The 26,257-nt window shown below is 43.7% G+C and overlaps 2 protein-coding genes across 9 annotated transcripts; one reads left to right on the top strand and one right to left on the bottom strand.

Moving 5' to 3' along the window:
- Nucleotides 1–7,173: 7,173 nt before the first annotated feature.
- Ap4b1 (adaptor related protein complex 4 beta 1 subunit) lies at nucleotides 7,174–16,989 on the bottom strand. Of its 6 annotated transcripts, none has more exons than XM_023701738.1 (11): nucleotides 16,807–16,932; nucleotides 16,336–16,523; nucleotides 14,528–14,752; nucleotides 13,606–13,736; nucleotides 12,997–13,144; nucleotides 12,371–12,501; nucleotides 10,644–10,727; nucleotides 9,780–9,883; nucleotides 8,815–9,022; nucleotides 8,337–8,618; nucleotides 7,174–7,967 (listed from the first exon to the last, which is right to left on the bottom strand). In XM_023701738.1, the coding sequence occupies exons 2-11, from the start codon at nucleotides 16,446–16,448 to the stop codon at nucleotides 7,540–7,542; spliced, it is 1,854 nt and encodes a 617-aa protein (XP_023557506.1). In that variant the 5' UTR covers nucleotides 16,449–16,523; nucleotides 16,807–16,932; the 3' UTR covers nucleotides 7,174–7,539. The 6 variants fall into 6 exon arrangements, with proteins under 6 accessions (XP_023557506.1, XP_023557505.1, XP_023557504.1 ...); XM_023701735.1 differs by lacking the exon at nucleotides 16,807–16,932 and adding an exon at nucleotides 16,944–16,989 and having other exon boundaries at nucleotides 7,531–7,967; nucleotides 12,005–12,501; XM_004641688.3 differs by having other exon boundaries at nucleotides 7,531–7,967; nucleotides 12,005–12,501.
- Dclre1b (DNA cross-link repair 1B) lies at nucleotides 16,092–25,797 on the top strand. 3 transcript variants are annotated; one of them, XM_023701739.1, is made up of 4 exons: nucleotides 16,092–16,173; nucleotides 18,165–18,330; nucleotides 18,823–19,005; nucleotides 24,362–25,797. In XM_023701739.1, the coding sequence occupies exons 2-4, from the start codon at nucleotides 18,243–18,245 to the stop codon at nucleotides 25,423–25,425; spliced, it is 1,335 nt and encodes a 444-aa protein (XP_023557507.1). In that variant the 5' UTR covers nucleotides 16,092–16,173; nucleotides 18,165–18,242; the 3' UTR covers nucleotides 25,426–25,797. The 3 variants fall into 3 exon arrangements, with proteins under 3 accessions (XP_023557507.1, XP_004641784.1, XP_023557508.1); XM_004641727.2 differs by lacking the exon at nucleotides 16,092–16,173 and adding an exon at nucleotides 17,082–17,497; XM_023701740.1 differs by lacking the exon at nucleotides 16,092–16,173 and adding an exon at nucleotides 17,405–17,554 and having other exon boundaries at nucleotides 18,164–18,330.
- The last annotated feature ends 460 nt before the right edge of the window (nucleotides 25,798–26,257 follow it).

Here is a 26,257-nt window from a genome sequence, read left to right as displayed (position 1 = left end):
AAAAAAAAAAAAGATAAACATTCCAGGCCATCTGTCTATTTATTTATTATTTATTTGCAGAACCAGGGATTGAACTCAGGCCCTTGCACTTGCCAGGCAAGCGCTTATTCCACTGAGCTATCTCCCCAGCCCCTTAGGCCATCTGTCTTAAGGATACCCCCAAACTACATAAATACCCCTTATCCTGGGCCATTCTGCACCTCACCCAAGGAACTGCACCCTTTGTTGAGGGCATACATCTGTCTCGCAATGCTGAGCTTTGAGCCCAGGGGTTTCCCGCTTAGCTACATACTCAATCCTTTTTATAGTTTATTTTGGGACCAAGTATTAACAAATTTCCCAGCCTGGGCTTGAATTTGTGATCCTTATGAACTCAGAGTTCTGGGATTATAGGTATGAGTGAAACATAATGCCTGGCTGAGTGTTTACTTTTTTATTTTAACTGATAGCTGTATGCTTCTCATTGACACATCCTGAAGTGCTTTTCTGTGATACCTAGTCAAGAATTCAGCCAGGAAGTTGGGAATGGTGGTACAGTCCTATAATCCCACTACTCAGAAGGCTAAGGCAGAAGAATGGTTTTGAGTTCAAAGTCAGCTGGCCTATATGGTGGGTTTAGAGCCAACCTGAATTACATACCAGTACCGTCTCAAAATAAAAGAACCTAGCCCTGTGAGCCAAGGACCTTATCTACTTTGTTAGTGGGCTTCTTTCAATCCCAATCAGTGACAGTCCTTTTCCTAAAGGACTGAACTTATCTGTTGTTTTAAGAGATTTCAGGACTGGTCACTTACTGTGATGGTTGCCTTCTTACCATAGCAAACCCAGAGACATAAACAGTGAGTCAGTTGTTCCACATGGCTTTTTGTTTTTCAGACTGCGTCTTGCTGCGTAGGCTGGCCTTGAACTCACTATATGGCTGTTATGGTTTGTGTCTAGTTGTCCTCCCAAAGCCTCATGCAGTCATGGGGTGGGGACCTCTAGAGTTTCTTGATTAACTCATGATCCACTGGGATTATGTGTGATCCAAGGCTGGGATTATGGGTTTTAGTACTGCTGGGATTACGAGTGTGTGCTCTTCCCCAAGCCTGGGACAGAGAGCCTGAATGCAATGTAAGAGAGACAGACACAGATTCTCTCTGTTGCCATTGTCATTCTGCCACCATGAACTGGATGCTCTCTGCCTTGTGCCACTGTACCCTGGAGCCAGCCGAGTATGGACAGAAACCTCCAATAACTGTGAGCTAAGTAAACGTTTCCTTCCTTCACTTTCGGTTTTGGGTATTTGTCCCAGCAATGAGAGAAGAGTAACTGAGACAGCAGCTCATAGAGATCCTCCTGCCCCAGCCTCCCAAGGGCTGGGATCATAGGCATGTGCTATGATGCCCCGCTAGAATGGAATTTCTTGAGAAATAATCAAAACTAATCTTTAAAAAAAATGACTATTACACACTTGTTAGAATGAACAAAATCCAGATCTCTGATGATACCAAAGGCTGGTAAGGATTTAGAGCAACAGGAACTCTCCTTCATTGCTGGAAGGAATGTAAAACAGCACAACCACTTTGCAAGACAATTGGCAGTTTTGGTTTTTTTTGTTTTGGTTTTTGGTACTAGAGATTGAACACAGAGCCTTCACTCCAAGCTGCATCCCAGCCCTTTATTTCTTATTTTGAGACAAGGTCTTGCTAAACAGTCCAAATAGGGCTCAAACTTATGATTCTCCTACCTTAGCCTCTTACAGTGCTAGTATTACAGGTGTGTACTACCACACCCAGCTAATTTGGCAGTTTTGTATACAGCTAGAGATAAAGCAATTGCTTTACTATAAAATCTAATAACTGTACGCCTTAGTATTTACCTAAAAGGATGAAAATTTATGACTGCCCAAAAACTTGCACATGGACATTTAAGAAAGGTTCATTCATAATTCTCCAAATGTGGAGCCAACCAAGATGCCCATCAGATGAATGGATAAACTGTGATATATACTGACAATGAATTATTACTAAGCATAAAAAAGAAATCACTTATTAAAGCATTACATTACACATAGCACTTACATGACTGTACTTTAGGTGATAGATAACTGAAGTAAGTTCACCAGTTGTAACAAATGCATCACTTTGGTTGGGGATGTTAATGAGGGAAGCCCATACATCGATGGAGACAGAGCACACAGACACAAGGGCAATCTCTGTACTTTCTTCTCAATTTTGCTGTGAATCAAAGAAAGATTTTAGTTGGGTGTGCTGGTGCATACCTATAATCTCAGCACTCAGGAGACTGAGGCAGGAAGACTGTTGTGAGTTCAGGGCCAGCCTAGGCTACAAAGGGAGCTCAAGGCCAACCTGAACTGCATGGTGAGACCCTATCTCAAAAAGACAAAAAAGAAAAAAAATTGGGATGGGGGGTGAAATGCCATCTTGCTATATAGTTGAAGTGGGGCTTGAACTCACTATGTAGGCCAGGATGGCCTTGAACTCATGATAATCCTCTTGCCATGGCCTCCCAGAAGGTGGGATTAGAGGTGTGTGCCATTATGCCTGGGCAAAATTCCTCATTTAAAAATGTTTGGGTTGTTTTTTGAGACAGGGTTTCACTATATAACCCAGACTTGTCCCAAACCAGCAATCGTACCTCAGCCTCCCAGGTGCTGGGATCACAGGCATGCACCAGCATAACCAGGAAAAAGAGTATTAGATTTTTTTGTTGTTTTTTTTAAATTTAGGATAGGGTTACAGGGTCTCACTGTGTAGATCAGACTCATAGTGATCTTCCTGTTTACAGCCTCCCAAGATTATTAATTTCTAAAAATGATCATAAATAGCTTTTAGGCCCAGAATAAAAATTAAGTTCCTTTGTAGCTATGGGACATTTTCATTTTTCATCACCTATCACTTATTCTCTCTAAAGGGCTGAAACTTCAGTTACTACCATGTAGTTTCCAGATCTCTAATATCAGAGGAGCTGTCAGAATTTTGAAGACTATTTTTTTTTTTTTTTAATGTTTTGGTACAGGGTCTCACCATGCAGTTTGGACTCTAGCGATCCTCCTATTTTCAGCCTCCTCAGTGCTGGGATTACAAGTGTGAGCTACCATGCCTGGTCTCAGTGCCTGGTTAAGCACACCCCAGCGAGGCATGTGGTGCCGGGATTGAACCCCAGTCCCTGTGCTTGCCTAAGCAGAAGATTGTGTTTCTAAATTGTTTTTAATACATGCCTAAGGGTATGCAATGAAAGAACTGTGTAGGTCTGTGTGTTCCCAACTAAGAAAAGCAATTACCTTTCATGGTGCTTGTTTGAGTTTTCCTTATATCAAGTATATTGATAAATTAGATTACAAAGTCTACTCAGTAAAAGAATTCCTTTTTACACAACAGTCACTGACAATTTAGGGGTCTGAAGAATACCTTGCTTATATACCCCCAAGCAAGAACAAACAATAAAGCCAAATATAGTACACACACTTATACTCCCAGGTATGGAAATCTTATTTTTCTGGTACCAGGAATCAAACTCACAACCTCATGCTTGCCAGGCAGGTGCTGTGCCACTGAACTAAACCCCTGGCCCTCTCCCAGCTCTTTGGAAGACTCAGTCAGGAAGCTGGCAAGTATGAAGATATCCTGGGGGGCTTAGCAAGATTCTTTTTTTTTTTTTTTTTAGTTTTGTTTGTTTCGGGTTTTTTGGTTTTTTTCTTTTTCTTTTTTGTGGAGCCAGGGCTTGAACTCAGGCCCTTGCACTTGCCGGGGAAGCACTTATTCAACTGAGCTATCTCCCCAGCCCCAAGATTCTTTTTTAATGTATTTTTTTAAGATTCTTTTTTAAAATAAAAAAGGCTTAGAGATGTAGCTCAGTGAGAAGACCCTGAGTTCAATTTCCAGTGATAAAAAAGAAAAAAAGCATATAGCACACCACCCAATTGGTATTAAATGTTCACCTAAATTCACTGGCCAGTAAGTGGCAGAATAGAAATTTAAAGCCAGATCTGTCTTCTCTCTCCACAATAATAAACCACCTTCCTTAGCTGTTCACTATTGCTATGCTGATGGCTTAATGCTATCTGTGGAACCTAATCTCCACTCCTTTGTATTATCTTGCATAATCAATGGTACAAGGCCACAGGACAGAGTATGGGCTTGAATTTGCCATCCTCTTGCCTCAGTCTCCCAGAGTGTTAGGATTACAGGCATGTAGCACCACGCTTGGTGGAAAAAGAAATTCTAAAGCTGTTCTATTCTCTCCCTTTGCAGTTCCTAAGGACAGTCTCAGTGGTTTTCAAATAGGGGCAATGGGTCCACTGGAAATGTCTGAAGACATTTTAAATTACATCAACTGTGGTGTCCACTGGCATCCACCAGGCTGAGGTCTGAGATACTGCTGACAATAATCCTGCAGTGCACAGAAAAGCCTCGCATAGCAAAGTATATACTTTCACCAAATATCAATACTGCCACTTTTAAGAGTTCCTGGTCTAGAAGCTGGCCAGATACCTTAACGGATTAAAGCGCCTGCTCAGGCAAAGCACAGTGGCCAGGGTTTTGATCCCTGGGCCTGCTGTATCAGCCCTGCCCTGAGGGCACACTGAGATGGTGATTGAGACTGGGCATGGTGGTGTGAGCCTGTAATCCCAGTTCTTGGGAGGCTGAATAGAGGAGAATCACTGCAAGTCCTATCTATGTAGTGAGACCCTGTAGACCCTGTACTAAAAAAAGAAAAAAACAATCCTAGTCTAGATAAAATTCTATTACTTTCTGTACAGCTGATACAATAAAAATGTATTTCAAAACACCAATCTCAGAACACTATCAGAATCTAATTATAGCCATGTATTCAATATTTACTGAGCAATATGGTAGTTAGAATTCTCCAGTCAGAGAGACCCTGTAATAAACAACCCATAAGGCTGGGGAGATAGTTCGGTGGTCTAAGTACCTGCCTGGCAAGCGCAAGGACCTCAGTTTGATCCCCAGTACTGCATGCTATGCTGGCCACCAAAACCAGGTGTGGTGACACATGCCTATAATACCAGCACTGGGGAGGCTGAGACAGGAGGATCACATGAGTCCAAGCTGCATAGTGAGACCCTATACCACATAAATATTTTCTTAAATGCCCCCAAAACCCAGGTTCTTCTAGACAATTTAATATTGTCTGTTATCTGTTTGTTTGTTTTTTTTTTTTTTGGCGGAACAGAGGATTGAACTCAGGCTCTTGCGCTTGCCAGGGAAGCGCTTATTCCACTGAGCCTTCTCCCTGGCTGTCTGTTATCTGTTACGAGGAATCTACTTTAAGGATAGATGAAAATATAACTGAAAAACATTCATCTTAAGGGCCTACAAAATAGCTCAGCAGACTAAGTGCCTGCGTAGGCAAGTGCAAGAAAGCAGGCAAGTGCAGAGACAGGGATTGATCCCCGGCACATGCTGCGCAGGCCCCACCCCTGGGCACGCCGAGCTAGCCACCGAGTCCGGGCATGGTGGCGCACACCTGTAATCCCAACACTGAGGAGGCTGAAAACAGGAGGATCACTATGAGTATGAGCTGCATAGGGAGACCCAGTACCAAAAACACCCCAAAAGACATGCAGCCTACATACCTACATAGAAGTCCTTAAACTCAGCTGGATAATGAAGGCCAGATGTTTAGGTTATATTAAGTCCTTAAAGAAATGCGCTAATTAAAATCGGTATTTGTGATCTCTGGTTTTATTGATGAACATAATAACAATTCTGTGAAACCCTCTGCTGGCTTCCTTTAGAATCCTATACATATCGTTCTGTGACACCTACATGAAACTTTTAAAAAAAACTTAAAATTGGAGTGGTCCTTCCTTTCTGTTAACAATTACATAATCATTTCCCTTCCTTCCAACTCCCAACTCACTTATAGAGCCAACTGGAAGCCTTACCTTTTTTTTTTTTTTTTTGGCGGAACAGAGGATTGAACTCAGGCCCTTGCGCTTGCCAGGGAAGTGCTTATTCCACTGAGCCATCTCCCCAGGCCCATCTTACCTTTGTTGACCTGTATGTAGCCTGAACATCTGTTATTTTCCTATCCCTGACCCAGTTGGTCTTCGCTAGTAACTTTATTTTCCTCTTTCTGGATAGTTAGATCCTATCTATATTGTTTTATGTGTTTTGTGTAGGGTTTCTTTTTACGTATTTTGTACAGATCTGTAGGGTCTACAGGGTCTCACTACATAGATCAGTCTCATAGTGATTCTCTTGTTTTCTGCCTCCCTAGAGCTGGGATCATAGGAGCGTGCCACCACATCCTGTCTCAATTGCTGTCTCAGTGTGCCCGGGGGAGGGAGGCAGCATGGCACATCGGGGATCAAACTCCTGCCACTGCGCTCTGCCTAAGCAGGTGCTGTAGTCTGCTAAGCTATCTGGCCAGCCCTTGTGCAGGGATTCTGATCCTTCTGTTTTCAAGCTTCCCAGTGCTGGGATTACAGAAGTGCACCACCACACCACCACATCACCACACCCGAACTTGGTCACCTGCTCTGCACGCCTAGGGGCAGGGCCAGTGGGGCATGTGGTAGCAGGGATTGAGCCTTAGTCCCTGCACTTGCATAAGCAGGCACTTAGTCCGCTGAGCTATCTCACTAGTCCTTTATATTTTATTAAATTTGTTCTTACCATAAGGGGTCTCAATGTATGAAATGGGTTGGTTTGAATAAAATAAAAAGACAAACAACAAGAAAACAATTGGTACTGCTAGGGATACAGCTTTGATGCTTGAGTAAGACCCCTAGGAAGGGTCACACAAAACTTCCTGAAAGAGCTCAAGACTGAGCTGAAGAATGACAGATATGCCAGTTGTTAAAGAAGATGTAAGGGTGAGGAAATGTTCTACACAAGAAATAAAATAGAACAGGTGTTAAAGGGTAGGTGTGAGAGGAAAACGTGGTTTGCTTCTGGCAGAGTGCTTGGGGAGTGGTCACACATGAAACTGAAGAGGCACTTTAGGAGCCACACTAGAGGTATGTAAATACCACTCAAAAGCCTAGTCTAAAAGCATGATTAGAAGTATGACAACAGCCAGTTACTGTTTCTTAAAGAATAGGGTAGGAGAATGGGCGTGGTGGCACGCACCTGTAATCCCAGCTCTTGGGAGGCTATAAATAGGCGATCACTAGAGTCCAACCTAGTAGTGAGACCCTGAACACCCTGTAGACCCTTCCCTAAAATACAAAAAAAAAAAAAAAGGTAGGTCCCATCAGTTTCTACAACCAGCATGGATCTTTTAATAAGTAACACAACCCCTAAAAGGAATTAGGAAAAACCCTCCCAATCCTGTCCTCAACCTAACCCCCATGTCTTACTAACATCACCAATGAAAACCTCAGTCAATCACAAAGCCACAAAGGGAGTAAGTTAGTGAGCTTTGGACAAAGACACAAGAATCCTGATTCCTAGATTTCCTTCTCCTTTGCATATGGTTCCATCTGGGTTTATAAGCAGTTCTACTAAGAAAAACTACAGATTCTGATAGCAAGTCACCTCCCTTGGGGAAAGCAGGAAGAACCAGCTATGATTTCATGTCTCCAACTGTTCCAATGACAGTTTCTAAAACAGAGAAAAACCTGGTCAGTGTCTCAGTCCTTTTCTCACTTTGTTTCACAGAAATCTGCATTTCTGAGTTCTCGGGCTCCAGCAGCAGTTCTGCTAAGAACAGACAACCAGAGGCATCCTGAGCACCGAGGTAGGCTTTCCACGGCCGGGCCCCAACCCTGCTCAGCGCAATGGTCTGAATGTTCACTACTTGTAGAGCCATCTGGAGGGTGCTGGGATGAACTTCTCCCTGCCAAGGCAACACCTGCTGATGAGCCACTTCAAGGCTAAGCCAAGTTTTCTCAAAATATTCAGCAGTAAGCTGGCAATTGGGGATCAGCATGAGCGCTTCGGAATCTGGGAGTTCTTGTGCTCTCTCCTTGTTCTCTTCAGAGATCAGGTGTCCTAAAAGAGTGAGAGAGCTTGTATAAGAGAAGTTCTTCTTTTTATTTTTTTTGCAGAACCGAGGATTGAACTCAGACCCTTGTGCTTGCCAGAGAAGCGCTTATTCCACTGAGCCATCTCCCGGGCCCCCAAAGAGAAGTTCTTAATTTGCACGAATTACACTGTTAATCTATATTCCTAAAAGTACAGTGTGATTTCTGTCCTTTGGTAAACAGCTTAAATAACCAATGATGAACTTCTTTCTGGCTCACAAAGGCTTCAAGTTTGCGTGACAGTTGATATTTGATTTAGCTAAAGTACTCTACTTACCACTCACTGCCAAAGACAAAGATTTACCATGACATGGTATAGCAAAAGAATTATTTTTACCTGATGTAGCAAAGGGTGCAGAATGAGGAAGCTCTGGGCCACAGTGCTCTGTCCCCTGGTGTTTAAATATAGTCGCCCAACGGGCTCTTCCATACACTGGCACCAGTGTATTAAAGTCTGAAGCCCAGCTATTCACAGGTCTTTCTGGCTGATCCTCCAAGAGCCCGAGAGAAGGGTCTGATTTAGGGCTACACAGGATCCGCTTAACTTCATCAATGCCAAGTAAAAGGAGGCGATAGTAGAAGAGACCTCGGTCCCGTACAGCCATATCCTTTTCTTCCTCTGGGATAAATCAACAGACTGAGTTAATTAAAACAAAACACTCCTCCTATTTTAACCATAATAGGAGAAAAGAACAATGAAAGAAGGGGTAAATCTAGCAAGTATTGATATGTTCTTTTCAGGTCCCACATACTGAAGGCTGTGAGAATTTGTACTATGGATCACACCAAGCACTACATCCTTCTCAAAGGCCTACCTATGCAGTAATGTAACAGGCGCCCCAGCACATCTTGGCACTCGGCAGGGCGTGAGAGGAACAGGCGCAGCAGTGCAGTAAGGAGCTCCATCTTAACAGCAGGAAATGTCTCTGACTTCACATTTTCTACAAAGTCCTCTAAAACATAAGGAGCATTGGGAATTTTTTCTCCATGGACTCCAAGTAGCCAAATAAGCGCCTGTTTCCCCTAGGAACAGAAGAACAGGAACAGGAGCTCAAGCCTTGGCTGCCCCATGTAGGAGACAGTAAAGAATGACTAGTTTTGCTTTTCCCCTAGTGCCAGCACAAAAGATACAATCTTATTATTTATTTCAACTGGCATTATTACCCATGTGCCCAACCCCACCCACAACTACACTCTCTGTAACAAACAGGAATGAAGTTCTAATGCTCAAGAGGAAACTCAAAGCATTCATAACCTACACTGAGTAAGCAATAAGTAAGGCCTTTTCAGCTATGGGGCCTCTGGCCCAATTTGAGATTTCATGTTTCAGCAGAAGCTGCTGAATGAATTTGTCTAAAGCCTTCATGAAAGTAGTTATTACACTAGGCTACACACTGAAGCCATCTGTGAAGTGTTTTAAAAATGGAAAGTCCATCATCCCTTAATATTTAATTGAGGAGATTTTAGGTGAAACCCAAATTTTTGCAAAACTTCCCCAGATGGAAGATTCAGATTCTCATTCTAGCTGAAAACTTCATGGTCTTGATCTCTGACTCAAAGTAGTTCAGGAGGCCAATGGTATCAAAGAATTTATCATAAAAATATACATAAATCCTGTTCTTATCATTTATATGCCATTTACATTCAAAAGAAAATCCAAGGTGCAATCAATCATAAGAATCTCTTCAGGGACAAAGTACAAAGAAAAATTAGTCTATTTCAGAAGGCCAGATCCTAACATTCCCCATCTGCCTGCAAACAAAAGAGAATAATATTCTACCTCACTGTCTTGAATGTTCTCCTCACAGCCGGGCAGGGCCTGACATACAGCTTCAGTACACTGAGGACACAACCAAACCAGGTCTCGGAAAGTCTGCACCACCACTACAATACATCCCATGACACAAGAGGACAGGATTAGAGCCTCCATGCAGGAAGGAATCTTAAGAAGAATCATGCATTCAGACTAGATTTCGGGGTGAATTTCTGTAAAACAGGTTTTGATGGATGGTCAACTGATTACCTCAGAAATGTACGAGCTGTACACTAATTTCTTGCCTAAATGTTACTCTTACCAGATTGATGAGGACATAAATGAATTAACATATGAAAAACCTCTTTATAAAATATAAGGCTTTTTGCAAATATGATGCACAGTACTGCTGTTGAATCACACCCAGAAGACAGTGTATATCAGCCACCAGGACTGGGAATGAATGTACTGAGGCACATTAGGTGTTGAGGATGCAAAATTTAATTTAAACAGTGTTAACTGTGTGACACTAACAGTGAGTACCTTCCTAAATTTTGCACGGTAGGCAATGTACTTGCCTCACCCAAGTTCTAGGCCCAGAAGCAACTGCCTAGAATAAACTGTGACAGAGGGAAAAAAGGCAGGGGCTAAAGATGGGGAGATAACAAGCACAGTCATCCTGTACCTTCATTATCTATCATATGGCCTGTCAACTCACGAGAGCCTGAAGACTCTACCCTACTACATCTACAAATCCTATATTTCTCTGATAGCATCAGATGATAATGCAAAGAAAAGATTAAAACTTTATATTATTCACTGAACAAAAAATTTGTGAGCAACTACCCCACAGGCCAGGAACAAAAGGAACTCTAGAAAGCTATTCATTACCTGTGGTAATGTGCTCTTGTTGGAGCCCCAGCAACTCTGTGAGAATCTGCACACACTGATCTGTGTAAGTCCTGGCAATGCCTCCTATGGAGGAAAGAAAGGTAAAGAACTGTTCAGTCAGATAGGAGCATTTCACGTGAAAATCATTTCCTATCAAAGACAAAGACAATCAGAGATACCCAAAACACAACAAACAAAACCAAACCATTCGTTACTCAATAAAATAAGAATCTAATGGCAACTGATAAAAACACAAATTCAATAGACACTAAAAATTTGAAACATATTCATGGAAAAAGAATCTTCCATCAAACAAGGCATTTACGAGCCAGAGCTGAGGCACCCTTTCTGCTACAGTACACCCACACAGGGATATTCTTCTGGGGAAACTTGGCAGCAGCCCATCTACCACAGGATTTGTTCTCTCCTCTTGCCTTTCTCTTCTCTGCGCCTCATAACCATACTTTATTTCAAATACAAGGGCTCTTCCTCCTTAAAGCCCTCAAAAACAACTCCCCAGCTGCTTTCATTTTTGAGTCACGCCAGCCTTTTAAGTTACAAGATTTAGGAATTATTCTGTGTTGAGTCTACACAAAGGTCATAATAAATGTCTGTTGAACTGACACAGGATTTTGAATCAGGACAGCTAGGTTCTAGGCCTGCTTCAGAAGCTGTATGATCTTTTTGTGTCTTCAAAATGAAGTTAATAAGCCAGGTGTGCTAGCACATGCCTGTAACCCCACAATTCAAGAGCCTGAGGTAGGATTGCCATGAGTTCAAGGCCAGCCTGAGCTACATAATGAGTTCAAAGCCAGCTTGAACTATATAGTGAGACTTTTTCTCAAAAAACAAGAACCCAGGGGCCAAGGAGATAGCTCAGTAGAATAAGCGCCTGCTTGACAAGTGCAAGGTTCTGAGTTCAATCCCCAGTTCTGCCATTAAAAAAAAAAAAAAGAAGAAGAAGAAGAAAGAAAGAAAGAAACCAAAACAAGAACCCAAAATGAAGTCAATAACATCTTTTCTTGACTGCCTCACATAAGTGACTATGGTAAGGTGATGTATAAAAAGCACTGGGGGGAGAAAAAGAAAGCATTTGGGATAGAAGACAACAAAAGACATTGCATATTAAGACAGACATTATAAATTTTAAGTAGTATAGTTTGAATTACATGTATTTTCTATCTTGGAAAAGATAAAACAAAAAATCTTTCCTCCATGTTGTAATCACTGATCCAATTCTTTGTAATATGGTATTTCATCTCTGAAACATGATTCCTTTTTTGCCCTCTACACTTTCTCTAATTATAGCTTTCCAGTTAACTGCTCTAGGAAGGCAGGAAGGAAAAGCAGCAGGTACCTACCGATGGCAAAGATGGCAGCCTGCGCAAAGTCAACGGACACATCAGTGCAGTACCCTCTCAGCTCCTCAAGCACCTGCTGCACGTTCTCATCGTTCACCAGCTCACACAGCACCTCCACCTTCTGCAGCTTGATATAGTGAGGCTCCCAGTAGGAGCAAAAGAACTTTTTGTAGTGGCTGCTAAAGTGCCCTGGCAAACTGTGCAAGATCTGGCGCACATGACAGAGAGCAACAAAACAGAGCTCCCTGCTCTCGGAAGAACAAGCAGCTAGCAAAGGTCCCTTGACTCTCATAAGCACATCAGTCTGTACATGGGGGAACTTTTTTGCCAGAATCAGAAAGAGTTTGGTGGCTCCTATGACCACACCTGGACTGCTACTTTTGAGAAAGCTATCCAACAGATTGAGAATGTCAAACAGTTCCTCCTCACTGCGGGGCTGGTAACGGAGCAGAAAGGTCAGCACCTCAGCCTGGCCCCACTGGTCCAATTTCGACATTCTATCCAAGAAAGAAAACAAAAACACTATTTCACCAACGAAATTAGGACCGCCTCTATGCTACAGTCATGTGTCGGGCAGCTGTTTGCCACAAGGTGAGAATTCTTAAAAATAGGAAATACTATAACCAAATAATTCTTTTGACATACTATGCAAAATCAACACAAAATAGCCTTTAAATTCCAAGATGTGTTTACATATGATGAGCATACACTGGATCCAGATTCTCTACAGTTTAAGAAACCATATATGGTTTAATTAAAACTGCAGGGGAATATCCTATCCCCGCAGAATGTTTCTGCCATTTCTATATATTAAAAGAAACTCAGGCAAATAAAAGAAATTCTCTCAATGAAATGTAAAAATGTTAAGTAATTGGTTAACATTCTTTTCTACCCTAGACAAGCTGCCCAACACTTCTCCTTAATTCAACATGTCAACAAGATCCTACCAGGATACAGAGACCATAATAAAAAGAGCATTGAGGCATTCAAACCGATTTAAGAGATGGTGAGCGATGGGCTTATTGATGACAACTCCTCCTTCATGTTTCAGAATTTCCTCTAGAGACCTTAAGCAGTTCACAACCACAATTGGATCTTGGTCCCGAAGTAAGCTGTATAACTCATGTACCAAGGCACCATCTATAAAGAAGAGTAAAGATCTCAGATAAAGAAAAGCTTCAGAGTTACAGAGATAGAACCCGAGAAATAGTCCCAGGCAAACAAAGGTAACTTCTCTGCTACAAAAAAAAAAAAAAATTAAAAGCAATAACAGAGTGTAGGACCTTACCTTCACATAGACTGAGGTGGAGAAAAAGATAAGAACATTGAAATTAAAAACAAAAAATGACTGAAAGAAAAAAGCACAAAGTGAAACTTTGCTGTCTCCAGGCTGTTCTAATGGAAAGAATTTTACTTGGGCCCCCCAAAAAGGACTTCTCTAATCTCAGAAAATGTCAAACCTAGTATCCTACTTAGTGACATTCAAAATGAAGCCACAGTACTATTTTCTACCAAAGCTACAAACAATATCTTTTTACAAAGTCAGATACATAATGAAGGCATGAGTAAATACTGACCATAGTGGATTACATTGAACTCACCCACTTCTGAGTCTCCGTGAAGGTTATGCATTTTGGCACAGCCAAGCACTGCCACTCTCCTGACATAGGAAGCCTTATCACGCAGACCATTGAGAATAGGCTGCTGGGTATATTCCTGCACACCAGGCATCCTAAGCAACAGACCCTGGAGTCAGTCAGATCCTGAAATGCTGGTTTTAACATAATTAAGATCCTCTGCATATAGCAAGAGTATTCAATAGATTTGTGAATGGACATCTATCAGATCACAAGGACTTAGCAAAAAGCCTCTATTACACTTTAAAGACCATCACTTGCCTTTTCATATGGAATAACACTGCATAGGCATCAAAAATTGCTATAGTAGGGGCTGGTGAGATGGCTCAGTGGTCTAAAGCACCTACTTAGAACAAGCTTCGCAAAGCACAGGGACCACGGTTCAATCCCCCAGCACCACATGCCAGCCAGCCCCGCCCCCTGGTGGACTGAGCTGGACGGACACACGCACACACACACACACACACACACACACACACATAAATAAATAAAAATTAAAAAAAAATTGCTATAGTAGTAACTGGTTAAAAATCTTTAAACAAAACCAAGGACTATTCTATCAAGAGTGAAAAAAGAATGTTCCTTTTAATAGCACCATATAAGAGAAGATGAAAAAGGGATGTAAAGAAAACTTAAGATGTCTCTGTACATACAGCAATTCCCCATGATGAATATAATCGCTATATATTACAAACATGTACTAACTAAAATAAATTTAAAAAACAAGAAAAAACCCCAAAACCACATGATACAGTCTACTAAGCCAAAATAATGGCTAAAAATCTGAGTTCATGTACAAAAGTGTTTTCCTCAATATTAAGGAGCTTAAATTGTCGTCATTGGAAACCTTCATCATTGAAGAGCAGGCAGGGCAGAGGGTGCTCACCTGAGGCTGCACATGCTCCGCAGCGCCAACCCTCGCACCATCGGGTTAGGGTCCGAGCAGTCTTTGCACAGTGTATTGATGGCCAGGAGAGCTAGGTCTGGCTTCAGAGGTGCATACGTGCACATGTACAGATAAACCAACTTCTTCTGCACAATATCTACAGTGGCACTGGCCTTCACCATTTCCATGAAAACACCAGACATGTCCAAGCCCTGAGTCATGTGCCTGAAACCGAAAGACAATGCAAGAAGAAATAAAATACAACACCTTCAACCTATGATGGAAGAACATTTACTTATACATGCTCCACTTATCTAATTAGCTTGGGATCTCTTATAGGGGTGCAACTAGGTCTATCCTGTCTATTACAGGACACAATACTAAACACCACAAGCATGTAATAAATTCTCTTCTTTTATTTGTTCACCACTTGTTGAATCCCCAGCGCATCTCAATGAAATTCACTTTTCACATTCCAAAAATATGCTTGGAGAAATAATCCTGAAGAATAGAGTCCCAGATCTCTAGGAACTTAATTAAAGAGCCAGAGAAGAACACCACAAATTACAATACACTAGGTAAGTATTTAATCAGGGGTAATGTCCCAGATATAGTGGGGACCCAAAGGGCCAACCCCCCAGAGAAATCAAAAAATATTTCTTCACATCAGTAATACTTTCACTGAATGACCAGGAAGCTTACCAAGCAGATGTGACAGTTAATGATGTATGCTATTAGGCCTGTAGATGCAAGAAGAGAACATTCTTTTGAGAATTTACAGGCAGCTGAATTAACAGTGTGATCCTAGGATGAAGGGTAAGAAGTTTGGACTGTATTTTGTGGATTACTGTTTCTCAAATTGTGAATCTAAATTCTAATGAGGTGTTTGTTAAAGGCACAGAATCCTATGTTCCATCTCACCCAACTGAAATCAGAATCAATTGAGGAATTGCATTTAAAAAAAAAAAGGCACATCAGCCAGGCAGGGTGTGCACACCTATGAGCTCAGCACTCAGGAGGCTAAGGCTGGAGATCTGCTGTGAGTTCCAGGTCAGCCAGAGTTACACAGTGAGTTTAAGTCCAGCCTGAACTATGTAGCCAGACCCTGCCTCAAAATAAATAAATAAAATAAACAAATAAATAAATAAATAATACTGCACCTCAAGGCTCAAGGGTTATAAGCACAAGTTGTGTATTCAGATCTAAGTAATGGAAAAATTCTAAATGAATTCTACAGGCACGGTGACCTACTATTAAGCTACCAGTTGGCTTTAAGTATGAACCAAAAGTGCCAAAAAAAAAGAGCGGATAAAAAAATGAGAGGATATCTGGAATTACTCATACCATCTGACGTGAGAAGTGAAGGATCAGGTGTCATCAGGGCTGACTGGCATGCTTAGAAGGCTGGCTGGGTGACATTGGGCAACACCAACACAAGCGGAAGAACAGGTTTGGGGAGGAGGGCAAAACGCTGGTACTATTTTTGCTGTACCTTTGATGAACTATCCAGGTGACAATGCCAAGCAGACAGCAGGATTTATGGGTCTGAAGCTACAAACAGAGATCTATGCTAGATAATATCATAGATCCAAGAGTCAGCACTGTGTGCAATTGTTCCAGCTCTTGACATAAAGGAAACCACTCAAGTGAGTAAAAGATTCCACAAGAGAGCCCGAGATAGCCTCTCGGAGGAGCAGGCTAAGACCTGGTGGGAAAGTTCATCTGCTGTCTTGGGGTGCAGAGCTGATGGAAACTGCAAGGCGGGCGGGGGTCGGGGGGGGGGGGACGCTAAGCCAGGCGGGCGATACCTAATCACTCGCTGGATGACGTTCCGGTAGCGCAACCTATCAGCCTGAATGTGAGGGTTACACAGAGCCTTCTTCAGCTCCTTCACCACGTCCTCCGAGCCGAGGTACGGCATCCTCTCCCACGGTCACGGGGCAGCCCCCACAGATCCTGGGCAGCTCGCAGGCTCCTTCTGGTCCCGAGGCGGAGCCTGGGTAAAGGAAATGCGGGTCAGCGAAAAGGCCAGAGGCGCGCTCTCGCCGCAGCCCGGGGTCCTTCAGGGCCGGAATCTGTTCGCTCCGACACCCACACTTTACCCCCTCTTTTCGGCGGAGCCCTGCAGACCCTAAATTTAGACCGGCGGGCTGCTCGCCCCGCCCACAGAGCTCGCGGGCGCTCAGCCCCGCGCGGACTTCCCACCCGGCCGCCGGCAGCCCACGGACCCCTCCCTCTCCCGGGCCAGCCTTTCCGCCGCCCGGAGCAGCCGCAGTCACCGAGGGGCCCAATCGCGCTTTCGGCGGAAGTCCCGCCCGCTCGCCGAGAGCCCTCTCGCCACCGCTGCCACCCTCGCTGCCACCGTGGGGCTCGGCCCAGGCCTCGACCTTAGGGTGCCCTTCCCCCAATCGCTCACCTCGGGGCGCAGCCGCGCAATCCGGAGGCGCTGCGGCGGGCGATCGGGGATCGGCTACTCGCGCCTGTCTCCGCCCAGCAGCGCGCGCTTTGACTGCCGGCTCGGCCTGCGCTGCCCGCGCGGTGGGAGTGGCGCGGAGTGGGCGCCTTCCGCGAGGCGCGGTTCAGCCGCCGCCGGCCGCCCGGGGCCGGCCGCTTCCTCCTCCCTGCCCACCTAGCGCTTTAGTCCGCTGCTGAGCTGGCTTTCCTTGGGAGCTCCCTAGTCTGGTTCTTGCCCCGGCATGTTTCCTGGGGCGCCGTTGTGGAATCTTCACGCGGAAGCCCCGGCCCCGCGGAGATCCCACCGGTGACTCCAACGGCGCCACCATGAACGGGGTCCTGATCCCCCACACGCCCATTGCTGTGGACTTCTGGAGCTTGCGCCGGGCTGGGGCCGCGCGGCTCTTCTTCCTGACGCACATGCACTCGGACCACACGGTGGGCCTGTCCAGCACGTGGGCCCGACCCCTCTACTGCTCCCCAGTCTCGGCCCACCTCCTGCGTCGTCACTTGCAGGTACCGGCCTCAGTGGGCCTTGGAGAGCGGGCCCGACGTTCGAGTGGGAACTTACAGGCTGTGTCCTGGAGTCACCGAGTGGGCTCTGGGAGGATGGGCTTTGACAGATCCAGAAACTGCTTGAGCCGGGACTTGCATCTTTAGCTCAGAATAGGAGTGTGACTTCCAACCGACCTACTGGAGGTGTTTTAGCGCTGCGCTGGGAAGATCACTGAGTTTAGCCGGGAGAATTATCCCTCCTCACTTACCCTTAGAACAGTGTTTCTCAAATTTGCCTTAAAAAATCCATTTAGGCTGGGGGTGTGACATAGTGGAAGAATGCTTGCCTAGCCTGTGCAAAGCCTTCGGGTTGAACCCTAGCGCTAAATGGAATTCATCCAATGTGTTGAATAAATTTAGATTCTCAGCCCTTGTTCACCGCCACCCCACCCCCCCATCCCACACTCAGTAAATATGGTTGTTGTCGGGCCTAAGAATCAGGCCACAACTTTTTAAAACCATTGCTTCCAAGGGATTATTATGATCAGGAAAAAAGTTGAGACTGTTTTCAAAAATTTAATTGAAAGCTGAATAAAGGTTGGGATAGGGAGCCAGAAAAGAAAGGTAAACTTCCTGACCCTGCAGGGTGGGTGTCCGTGGCCACTGGGATAACCAGCTGTTTTCCCAGGTCTCTAAACAGTGGATCCGAGCCCTGGAAGTTGGCGAGAGCCATGTGTTGCCTCTAGATGAAGCTGGAAGAGAGACCATGACTGTAACTCTCATTGATGCCAATCACTGCCCTGGTTCTGTCATGTTTCTCTTTGAAGGATACTTTGGAACCATCCTCTATACAGGTGGGCCTCGCAAGGCTTCCCTCCCACTTTCCAGTTAAGGTGCAACTCTGAGCAGCCTTCACTCATAGAAGAAGTCTGAAGCCCTTCTGTCTGCACCCCAGAGAAGCACAGTGATCCTTTTCAACTGATTTCCTGTTGCTGACTGTCCAAACCTTGTACAGAGTGTGAATTAAAAACAGGAGCAGATTGAATACATTTCCACAAAGAAACTGTATTGCATGCATTTTTGTCTTTTGAGGCAGGCTCTCACAGTGCAGTTCAGGCTGGCCTTGAGCTCACTTTGTAGCCCAGGCTGATCTCGAATTCACAGTGATCCTCCTGCCTCAGCCTCCAGAGTGCTGTGATTACAGGCATGCCCCACAGTGCCCCACAACATAATAGTTTTTCTACAGATCACAAAGCAAATAACTATCATTGTTGGAGATGGGAGAGACTTTTTTTTTTTCCAATCTTGTCTCTGACCCTCTGCCTCCCCCTGAAATATTCTTCCAGGTGATTTTCGATATACACCATCTATGCTAAAGGAGCCAGCCCTGGCAGTAGGGAAGCAGATCCATACTTTATATTTAGACAATACCAATTGCAACCCAGCCCTGGTTCTTCCTTCCCGACAAGAAGCTGCGCAACAAATTATCCAGCTCATTCGAAGGCACCCACAACATAACATAAAGATAGGTGAGTTTATTTCCTTTTTTTTCTCACCAGTAGCTAGCTAATCTGGTTCATTGAGGGTTATTACATCTTCCAATTCTTTGTGCATCTCTTTTCTCCATAAAACCTACCCTGACCACCTTATTTAAAAAATTGTAGCCTGACCACCATCCTCACTTCTACATTTCCAGTTCCTGACTCCCTGTGTCATTCTAACCTTTTCGTCTTTTGTAGTACTTATCATCTCCCTGTAGTCTTTATATTTATTTATGGGGGGCAGACGTCAAGACAGGGTCCCAATATGTAGTTCCAGATGGCTCTGAACTCACTGAGCCCTAAGAGTTCTCCTGCATCAGCCTCTGAGTGCTTGGATTACAGGCATACACCACCATGTCCAGCTATTTACTTATTTATGTATTTGTTTATGAGAGAATCTTGCTATGTAGTCCAGGCTAGCTTTAAACTCTGGATTGTCCTGTCTTAGCCTTCCAAATGCTAGAATTATAGGTATGTGTCATGACACCCAGCTTTTTTTTTTTTTTTTTTTTTTTGCAGAACCAGGGATTGAACTCAGGTCCTCGCGCTTGCCAGGGAAGCACTTATTCTACAGAGCTATCTCCCTGGCCCCGACACCTAGCTTTATACATTTTTGTTTTGTTGTTGTTTATTTACTGACTGTCCTGTACTTCCCCAGGTGTGTACATGTACAGACACAGATGTAAACTCTGTGACTTTATAGATGGAAGTAGGAGGAAGCTTTGTGTTTTTGTGAGGCGGAGAAGTGGCATCCAGTGTGACAGGTGCACAATAGGCTGGGAAGCAGAAGGGGCTGGCTTTCAGCTTGCTGCCAAGAACTTGGTCCTAAACCCAGGGAGGACTTGCTGAAGAGTTTTAAGTAGAAGAGAGTCATTACTGTTACTGTCACCCTAGAGTGTATTCCACAATTGACATCTTGGTTGTGTTTACTTTTTGTCTGTCTCCCCATGGTAGAATATAAGTTCACCATGACAAAAGTCTGTGCTTTGTTGTGGTTAAATTCTCATGTTAATTACTTCCTGACCCAGAACTATTCAGTAAATTGTTATAAGAATGAATGAAATTTATCAGAACAAAGATGAGTGTTATGCTTTAAATTAGATACACTAAGAAAACAGCTGTTTCAGGAGTCCAAGCTGTGTAATGAGACCCTATACCAAATACATAAATAACAACAAAAGCCAGCTGTTTGCTTTTTGTACTGATTCCACAATAGTAAGGAACATTTTGGGAAAGCAGACATGGTGGTGCAGTCCTGTGATTTAAGTCTGGAAGGATGAATGGGAGAATTGCAAGGTTGAGCACAGCCTGGTTAATTTAGTGACTTAGCAAGACCCTGTGTTTAAGCCAGGTGTGGTGGTGCACGTCTATAATCCCAGCACTCCACCACTGGCAGGCTGAAGCAAAAGGATCCCTGAGAGTTTGAGACCAGCCTGGGCTACAAAGTGAGCTCAAGGCCAGCCTGAACTGCATTGCAAGATCCTGACTCAAAAAGACAAAAATAAAAACAAAGCAATAATGATTTAAGGGCCAAGGATATAGCTCAGCAGCCTAACTTCCTGCCTGGCAAGCACAAGGTCCAGAGTTCGATCCCTGGTACCATGTAAAAAAAGAAAGGTGGAAAGGATAAATAAAGTAAAAAAATCCCTATCTTAAAGTAAAAAGGACTGGGGGTGTAGCTCAGTGTGAAGGCCTTGGATACACTTACCTGTACAGTTTAAAAAACTGGAGATTCTTTTGGAGTTGTCTTTTTGAGAGTTAGTTTGTGAAAGTCATTTTTTGTTTTTAAAAATATAACATTCAGTTCTAGGTGGTGTTTTGTTTTTTGTTGTTTCCAAAATTATAAGTCCACACAAAGGAACGATTATGAATACTTTAAAAAGGCATAACTCTTGAACTGGGGAGATGGCTCAGAGGCATAAGCACCAAACTGCCTAGCACAAGGTCCTGAGTTCGATCCCTGGTACCAAAAAAAAAGTTGTCAACTCTGAAAGGAGTTTCAAAATGAGGTTAAATAAAAATGCTGAAAAAAATTATAATGGAAGGGTGGGAAGGGATAGGGAAAGTAAAAGAAAATGAAGATGCAATCTGTGCCATTTCTCCAAGATCAATGGAATTATTATGTATCACAAGCATAACTTAATAGGTTATACACCTTCCAAGGTGGTTATCAAATTGGGTTGAGAAGTATTCCTTACTCTCAGGATTGCTTAATTGCTCATGGGAAAATATCAGCCCTAACCATTTTTGAAATTTTCAATGCAGACATTTTTCAGAGGACCAAGGCTGACTAGGAGGGTGCTTTGGTAGGACTTGATTAATTTGGCAAATATATGTAAGCCCCACTAGTACAAAGTAGCCAGTAGGTGTGGGATAGAGAAGTTAACGAAGTACGATCTCTGACTTTGAGGGTTTAGAGTCCAGTAAGGACTTAGAGCCAAGGAAAATGGGGATGCACAGGAGATCTGCTAAATTTGTGCCTAAAGACAGAAGATTTGAACCATATTCCAGAGTAAAGTAGATATAAAACAAATTATGTTCTTTTTAAAGAGTTCACAATTTGAGGATTTGAAATAGAGTGCAGAAAACATCTAAGAACAAGTATTAAGAAACTGTAATTATCACTTTCAGTTATGTGTATAAAGAAATAAATTAATTTAAAAAGTAAAATAAAAACCTCCTGTTTGTCACCATATCCATTACCCAAATTCACATCTCTATTTCCTTTTTCTATTTTGTCTTGTTCTGTTTTTTGAGGGAGGGTCTTACAGTATAGTACAGGCTGGCCTTGAAATCACAGATCCTCCTGTCTCAGCCTCCCCAGTGCCAGGATGATAGCTGTGCACCACCATGCCCGGTTTCAGTGGCCTGCTCAGTGGGCCAGGGCAGGGCTGGCATGGCATGCGGTACTGGGAATCAAACCTGGATCCTTGCGCTTGCCAGGCAGGCACTTAGACTGCCGAGCTATCTTCCCAGCCTGTATTCCCCTTGTTACTATTAAATCCCCTTCCTCAGCAGTACATGCAATGCCCTCTAGTAGTGATTTACGTCTCTGATGTCACTTCTCACCAGTCTCTTCCTTAGGAACACTGAAGGGGCTCCTCATAACATGTTCTCCAGCATAACTTCTCTTGCCAAGATTAATCCATCCTTTTAAGCCTTAGCTCAGCTGCTATTTTTGAGAAATTTTCCCTAATTCTATCAGTGGTGGCTACTCTTTTGTGCTCTTATCACACTGTGTGTATATGTTGAATATTGCCCTTAAAGCACTCATTCTGGGTCTGAATGGGCCATATCTCCCCCAACATAAGGCCAGGTCTTACATTAATTTTTGCTCCAAAAGTCACAATAGGCTTATTTTCAGGGGATATCTTATTTTTTCATATACAGAGCTCTACATTTATTCAAATACAGTCATGTCGACAATCTTGTAGAGCATCGTCATAACCCCAAGACCTCAAATTCTGCCTTAAATTTCGTGCAACTCCATTCCCTGTAGAACTATTGGCTTCAGTCTCTCAGCTCCAGCTGTAGCGTGCTCCTTAAATAAGCCTTCTTGACCATCATAACCTGCTTGTGGTGCATGGGCAACATAGCTTCAATAATTTTATTCCATAAATTCTTCACCCAAGTCATGACCTCTTGCAAGCTAGGTTTTCATAAGGTTTCCATAAATCAAGTATTAATTAAAGACTTACGAGACAAGGGTGGCAATAGAAATGATGACAATTAATAATGGTGGTCCAGGGCCAGGGGTATAGCTCAGTGGCACAGCACCTGCCTGGCAAGCAAAGGTCCTTAGCTTGACTGATTGATTGATTGATTGATTGGTCGATTTTCATGTATTTAGTACAGGGTCTTCAGGATCTCACTATACAAATCAGACTCAGTGATCCTCCTGTTTTCAGCCTCCCAAGCACACCACCATGCCCAGTCTCAATCACCGTCTCAGCACGCCTAGAGGGTAGGGCCAGCACGCACACCAGAGATTGAACCCCAGTCCCTGCATCTGCTAAGCAGGCATTTTAATCCTCTGAGCTGGGCTGGTGAGATGGCTCAGTGGTCTAAAGCATCTACTTAGAACAAGCTAAGCAAAAGCACAGGGACCACGGTTCAATCCCCAGCACCACATGCCAGCCAGCCCCGCCCCCTGGTGGGCTGAACTGGCCACACACAAAAAAAAAATAAATAAATTAAATAAATAAATAATAAATAAAAATTTAAAAAAAAATCCTCTGAGCTATCTGGCTGGCCTTTTTATTATTGTTATTATTATTATTATTATTAAATTTTTATTTAATCTATTTATTTTAATTTTTTTTTAACTGAGTTTGATTCTTAATACCAAAAACAAAAAAGAAGAAGAAAAAGAATGGTGGTCCACACAAAAGCAGCAAGAAATTTCAGGCACCAAAATTCAGAAAACAGCCTGGCGTGATAGCTCACATGCGTAATCCCAGCACTCAGGAAGCTGAGACAGGAGGATCATTGTTTGTTTGAGACCAGATCAGGCTACAGAGTGAGCTCAAGGCCCCCTGAACTACAGAGTGAGACCCTGTCTCAATAAGACAAAAATCTGAAAACATCTCTGTATTTCACACAGTGCGTTGTCTCTTCACACAAGTACATCTGTTATAATACACTTGATTTACATAGATTCATATTCAACATAGCCACGTCTGTTCGTTATCAGTGCCCATGTTATGTGATTGTTGTATCTGTATTCCAGTTGATCCTTGGCAGTAAGTTTTGAGTTCATCTGTTTATATAGGCATTCGTCTCTCATCCACAGTTTCCCACTTGGGTATTTCCAAATAATTATAGCTTATTGTGTATTTTAAGAAGTACTGTCATTATTTATATTTATATATTAATATTTTGTAGTTCAACATGATATATTGAATTATGTGTTACAGTAGACATACTAAATGTGTCTGGCTGGCTGATGACCATAATCGCTGGGGCTTATTTGGGGGGCAGGGCTTATATTATGATTATTCTTTTTTAAAAAATGCTAGGGCTTATTTTCAGGGTAGGTCTCATTTTCTGGGAAAGCTAATAGATGGCATTCCTGGAGGGCTGGGTCTTCTTTTATTGTTTAAAAGATTTATTTTCATTCTCACAGTGCCTAATACTTGGCAGATGCTTTTTTTTGTTGAGCTGAGTGAATGAGTAGATTCTGCGTGTCCCTGTTGCTTGTCCTCCTTCATGTAGCCCAGCTGAGGTACGATTGCTTCACTAATACACTCCCGGAGTGACCCATGAATCCTGCATGTTTCGTTAGGATTCTCCAGCAGCCTCATTTTCTTCTTTTACTTTCCCCAACCCCTTTCACATTATTCAGGGCTCTATAGCTTGGGAAAGGAGGCACTGCTGGAGCAGCTGGCCCTGGAGTTCCAGACCTGGGTGGTATTGAGTCCTCAGCGCCTGGAGTTGGTGCAGCTGCTGGGCCTGGCAGATGTGTTCACGGTGGAAGAGAAGGCCGGCCGCATCCACGCTGTGGAACACATGGAGATCTGCCGTTCCGCCATGCTGCGTTGGAACCAGACCCAGCCTACCATTGCCATCCTTCCCACAAGCCGGAGCATCCACAGGTCCCACCCTGGCATCCACATCGTCCCCTACTCTGACCATTCCTCCTACTCTGAGCTCTGTGCCTTCGTGGCAGCGCTGAAGCCGTGCCGAGTGGTGCCCATCGTCAGCCGACAGCCCTGTGGGAACTTTCAGGGTAGTCTGAGTCCCCTGCTCCCCACTCCCTTGATCCCAGACTCTGTGCGACAGTACATGAGCTCCTCCGCTGAGAAGCCAGCATTTCTCTGGCTGTTAGAAAAGAGGTTAAAGAGGCCCAGAATCCAAGGTGTTGTGTTTGAATCTCCTCAGGAAGATGATGACAAATCTCAAGCTGACAGAGACTCAAAGACCAAGAAGGAAAGCCTTTCTCCTTCGCCTAGAGACTGTCAAAAGCAGTCCTCCTTCCATCCTTTGAGGGTCAGGAAGCAGTTGTTCTCAGATCTCTGCGGCAGAAAAGGGGATGAAGACATCCCTTTCTGTGAGTCCCAGAAGACTGTGACTGTGTTGACTGCCCCACGGGGATCTTCAGATGAAGACTTTCTTTGTCCAGAAACTACAGAGGAACTAGGCCTAGGGTCCCCCTTGATACCTAAGGGAGACAATAAGGGCCCCACAGTCCCAGGAAACCAAAGTGCCTGGATGGATCATGACTTTCCCCCATTTCCCAGGGGCAGTGCTGCTGCTTTTCTCACTGCTGAATCCAGAGACCTGGCACTAAAATACCTTCTCACTCCAGTGAACTTTTTCCACTCAGGGTTCTCTTCCAGGAGGTTTGACCAGCAAGTGGAAAAATACCATAAACCCACACTGAAGTACAGGCAGGAGACTGCCGAATGATAACCTTGTTATAGCACTGCAGTTTTTAAGATAGTGTTGTAGGTAGTGCTGAGGACAGGCTGCTGACTAGTAGGATCTTCTCTTTTTCTTTCGTCTGTTCCTTCATTCTTTGTTATGTTGGAAATCAAACCAGGGGCAGTCTACCACTGAGTTACATGTCCGGTCCTTTTGTTCTGAGACAGGGTCTCACAAAGTTGCCCAAGTAGGACTTGAACTTGTGCTCCTCCTGCCTCACCCACCCTGAGTGCTAGGATTACAGGTGAGGAGCCCTGTGGTTGCCTTTACTTCCCTGGATCAGGTCCAGTGGGCTCGTCCTGGAGCAATGCTTCACAAAGCTTGTTCACTGAAGCCCTGTTACAGGTGACTTTTTTTTGTGGAACTGGGGATTGAACTCAGGCCCTTGCACTTGCCGGACAAGTGCTTATTCTATTGAGCTATCTCCCAAGCCCCAAATGACTGGTTTTTGTTTTGTTTGTTTTTTGAGTTTTTAAAACAGGGTCTCACTTTGCAGTTCAGGTTGACCTCTCACTTTGTAGCGCAGGCTGATCTCTTAACTCAATAATCCTCCTGCCTCAGCCTCCCAAGTGCTGGAATTACAGGTGTGCACCATCATGTCCAGCAGTTGACTGTATTTAAAAAACACTTCCATTCTGAACTCTTCACAGTGTGCATTAGCACACTAAAGGTTCTTAGAAATCCATCAGTAACATACTGTTTAACTTTATTTAATCTAGTATTTTTCAGATTTTAATCCTCTTCTGTGGGTGCAGAAAGATTGAATAAAAAAAGACCATATCATTCCTACTGTTACTTTGTCATGTGCCACGCGCCA

Source organism: Octodon degus, unplaced genomic scaffold (genome assembly GCF_000260255.1).
Source record: "Octodon degus isolate 3935 unplaced genomic scaffold, OctDeg1.0 scaffold00140, whole genome shotgun sequence".
In the NCBI taxonomy this organism is placed as follows: Eukaryota; Metazoa; Chordata; class Mammalia; order Rodentia; family Octodontidae; genus Octodon; species Octodon degus.
The sequence above is the reverse complement of the archived record's forward strand: the minus strand, read 5'-3'. Positions and strand labels throughout refer to the sequence as shown.

Bases quoted from the DNA above. Each gene is read 5' to 3' on its own strand.
- Dclre1b (XM_004641727.2), top strand. From the start codon at position 17,309: ATGAACGGGGTCCTGATCCCCCACACGCCCATTGCTGTGGACTTCTGG. The intron at 17,498-18,164 runs GTACCGGCCTCA...CTGTTTTCCCAG, and splicing joins TCCTGCGTCGTCACTTGCAG to GTCTCTAAACAGTGGATCCG. The intron at 18,331-18,822 runs GTGGGCCTCGCA...ATATTCTTCCAG, and splicing joins TGGAACCATCCTCTATACAG to GTGATTTTCGATATACACCA.
- Ap4b1 (XM_023701735.1), bottom strand. From the start codon at position 16,448: ATGCCGTACCTCGGCTCGGAGGACGTGGTGAAGGAGCTGAAGAAGGCT. The intron at 13,737-14,527 runs GTGAGCACCCTC...TCTGTTGCTTAG, and splicing joins CGGAGCATGTGCAGCCTCAG to GATGCCTGGTGTGCAGGAAT. The intron at 9,884-10,643 runs GTAATGAATAGC...GATGTATTGTAG, and splicing joins ACAAGAGCACATTACCACAG to TGGTGGTGCAGACTTTCCGA.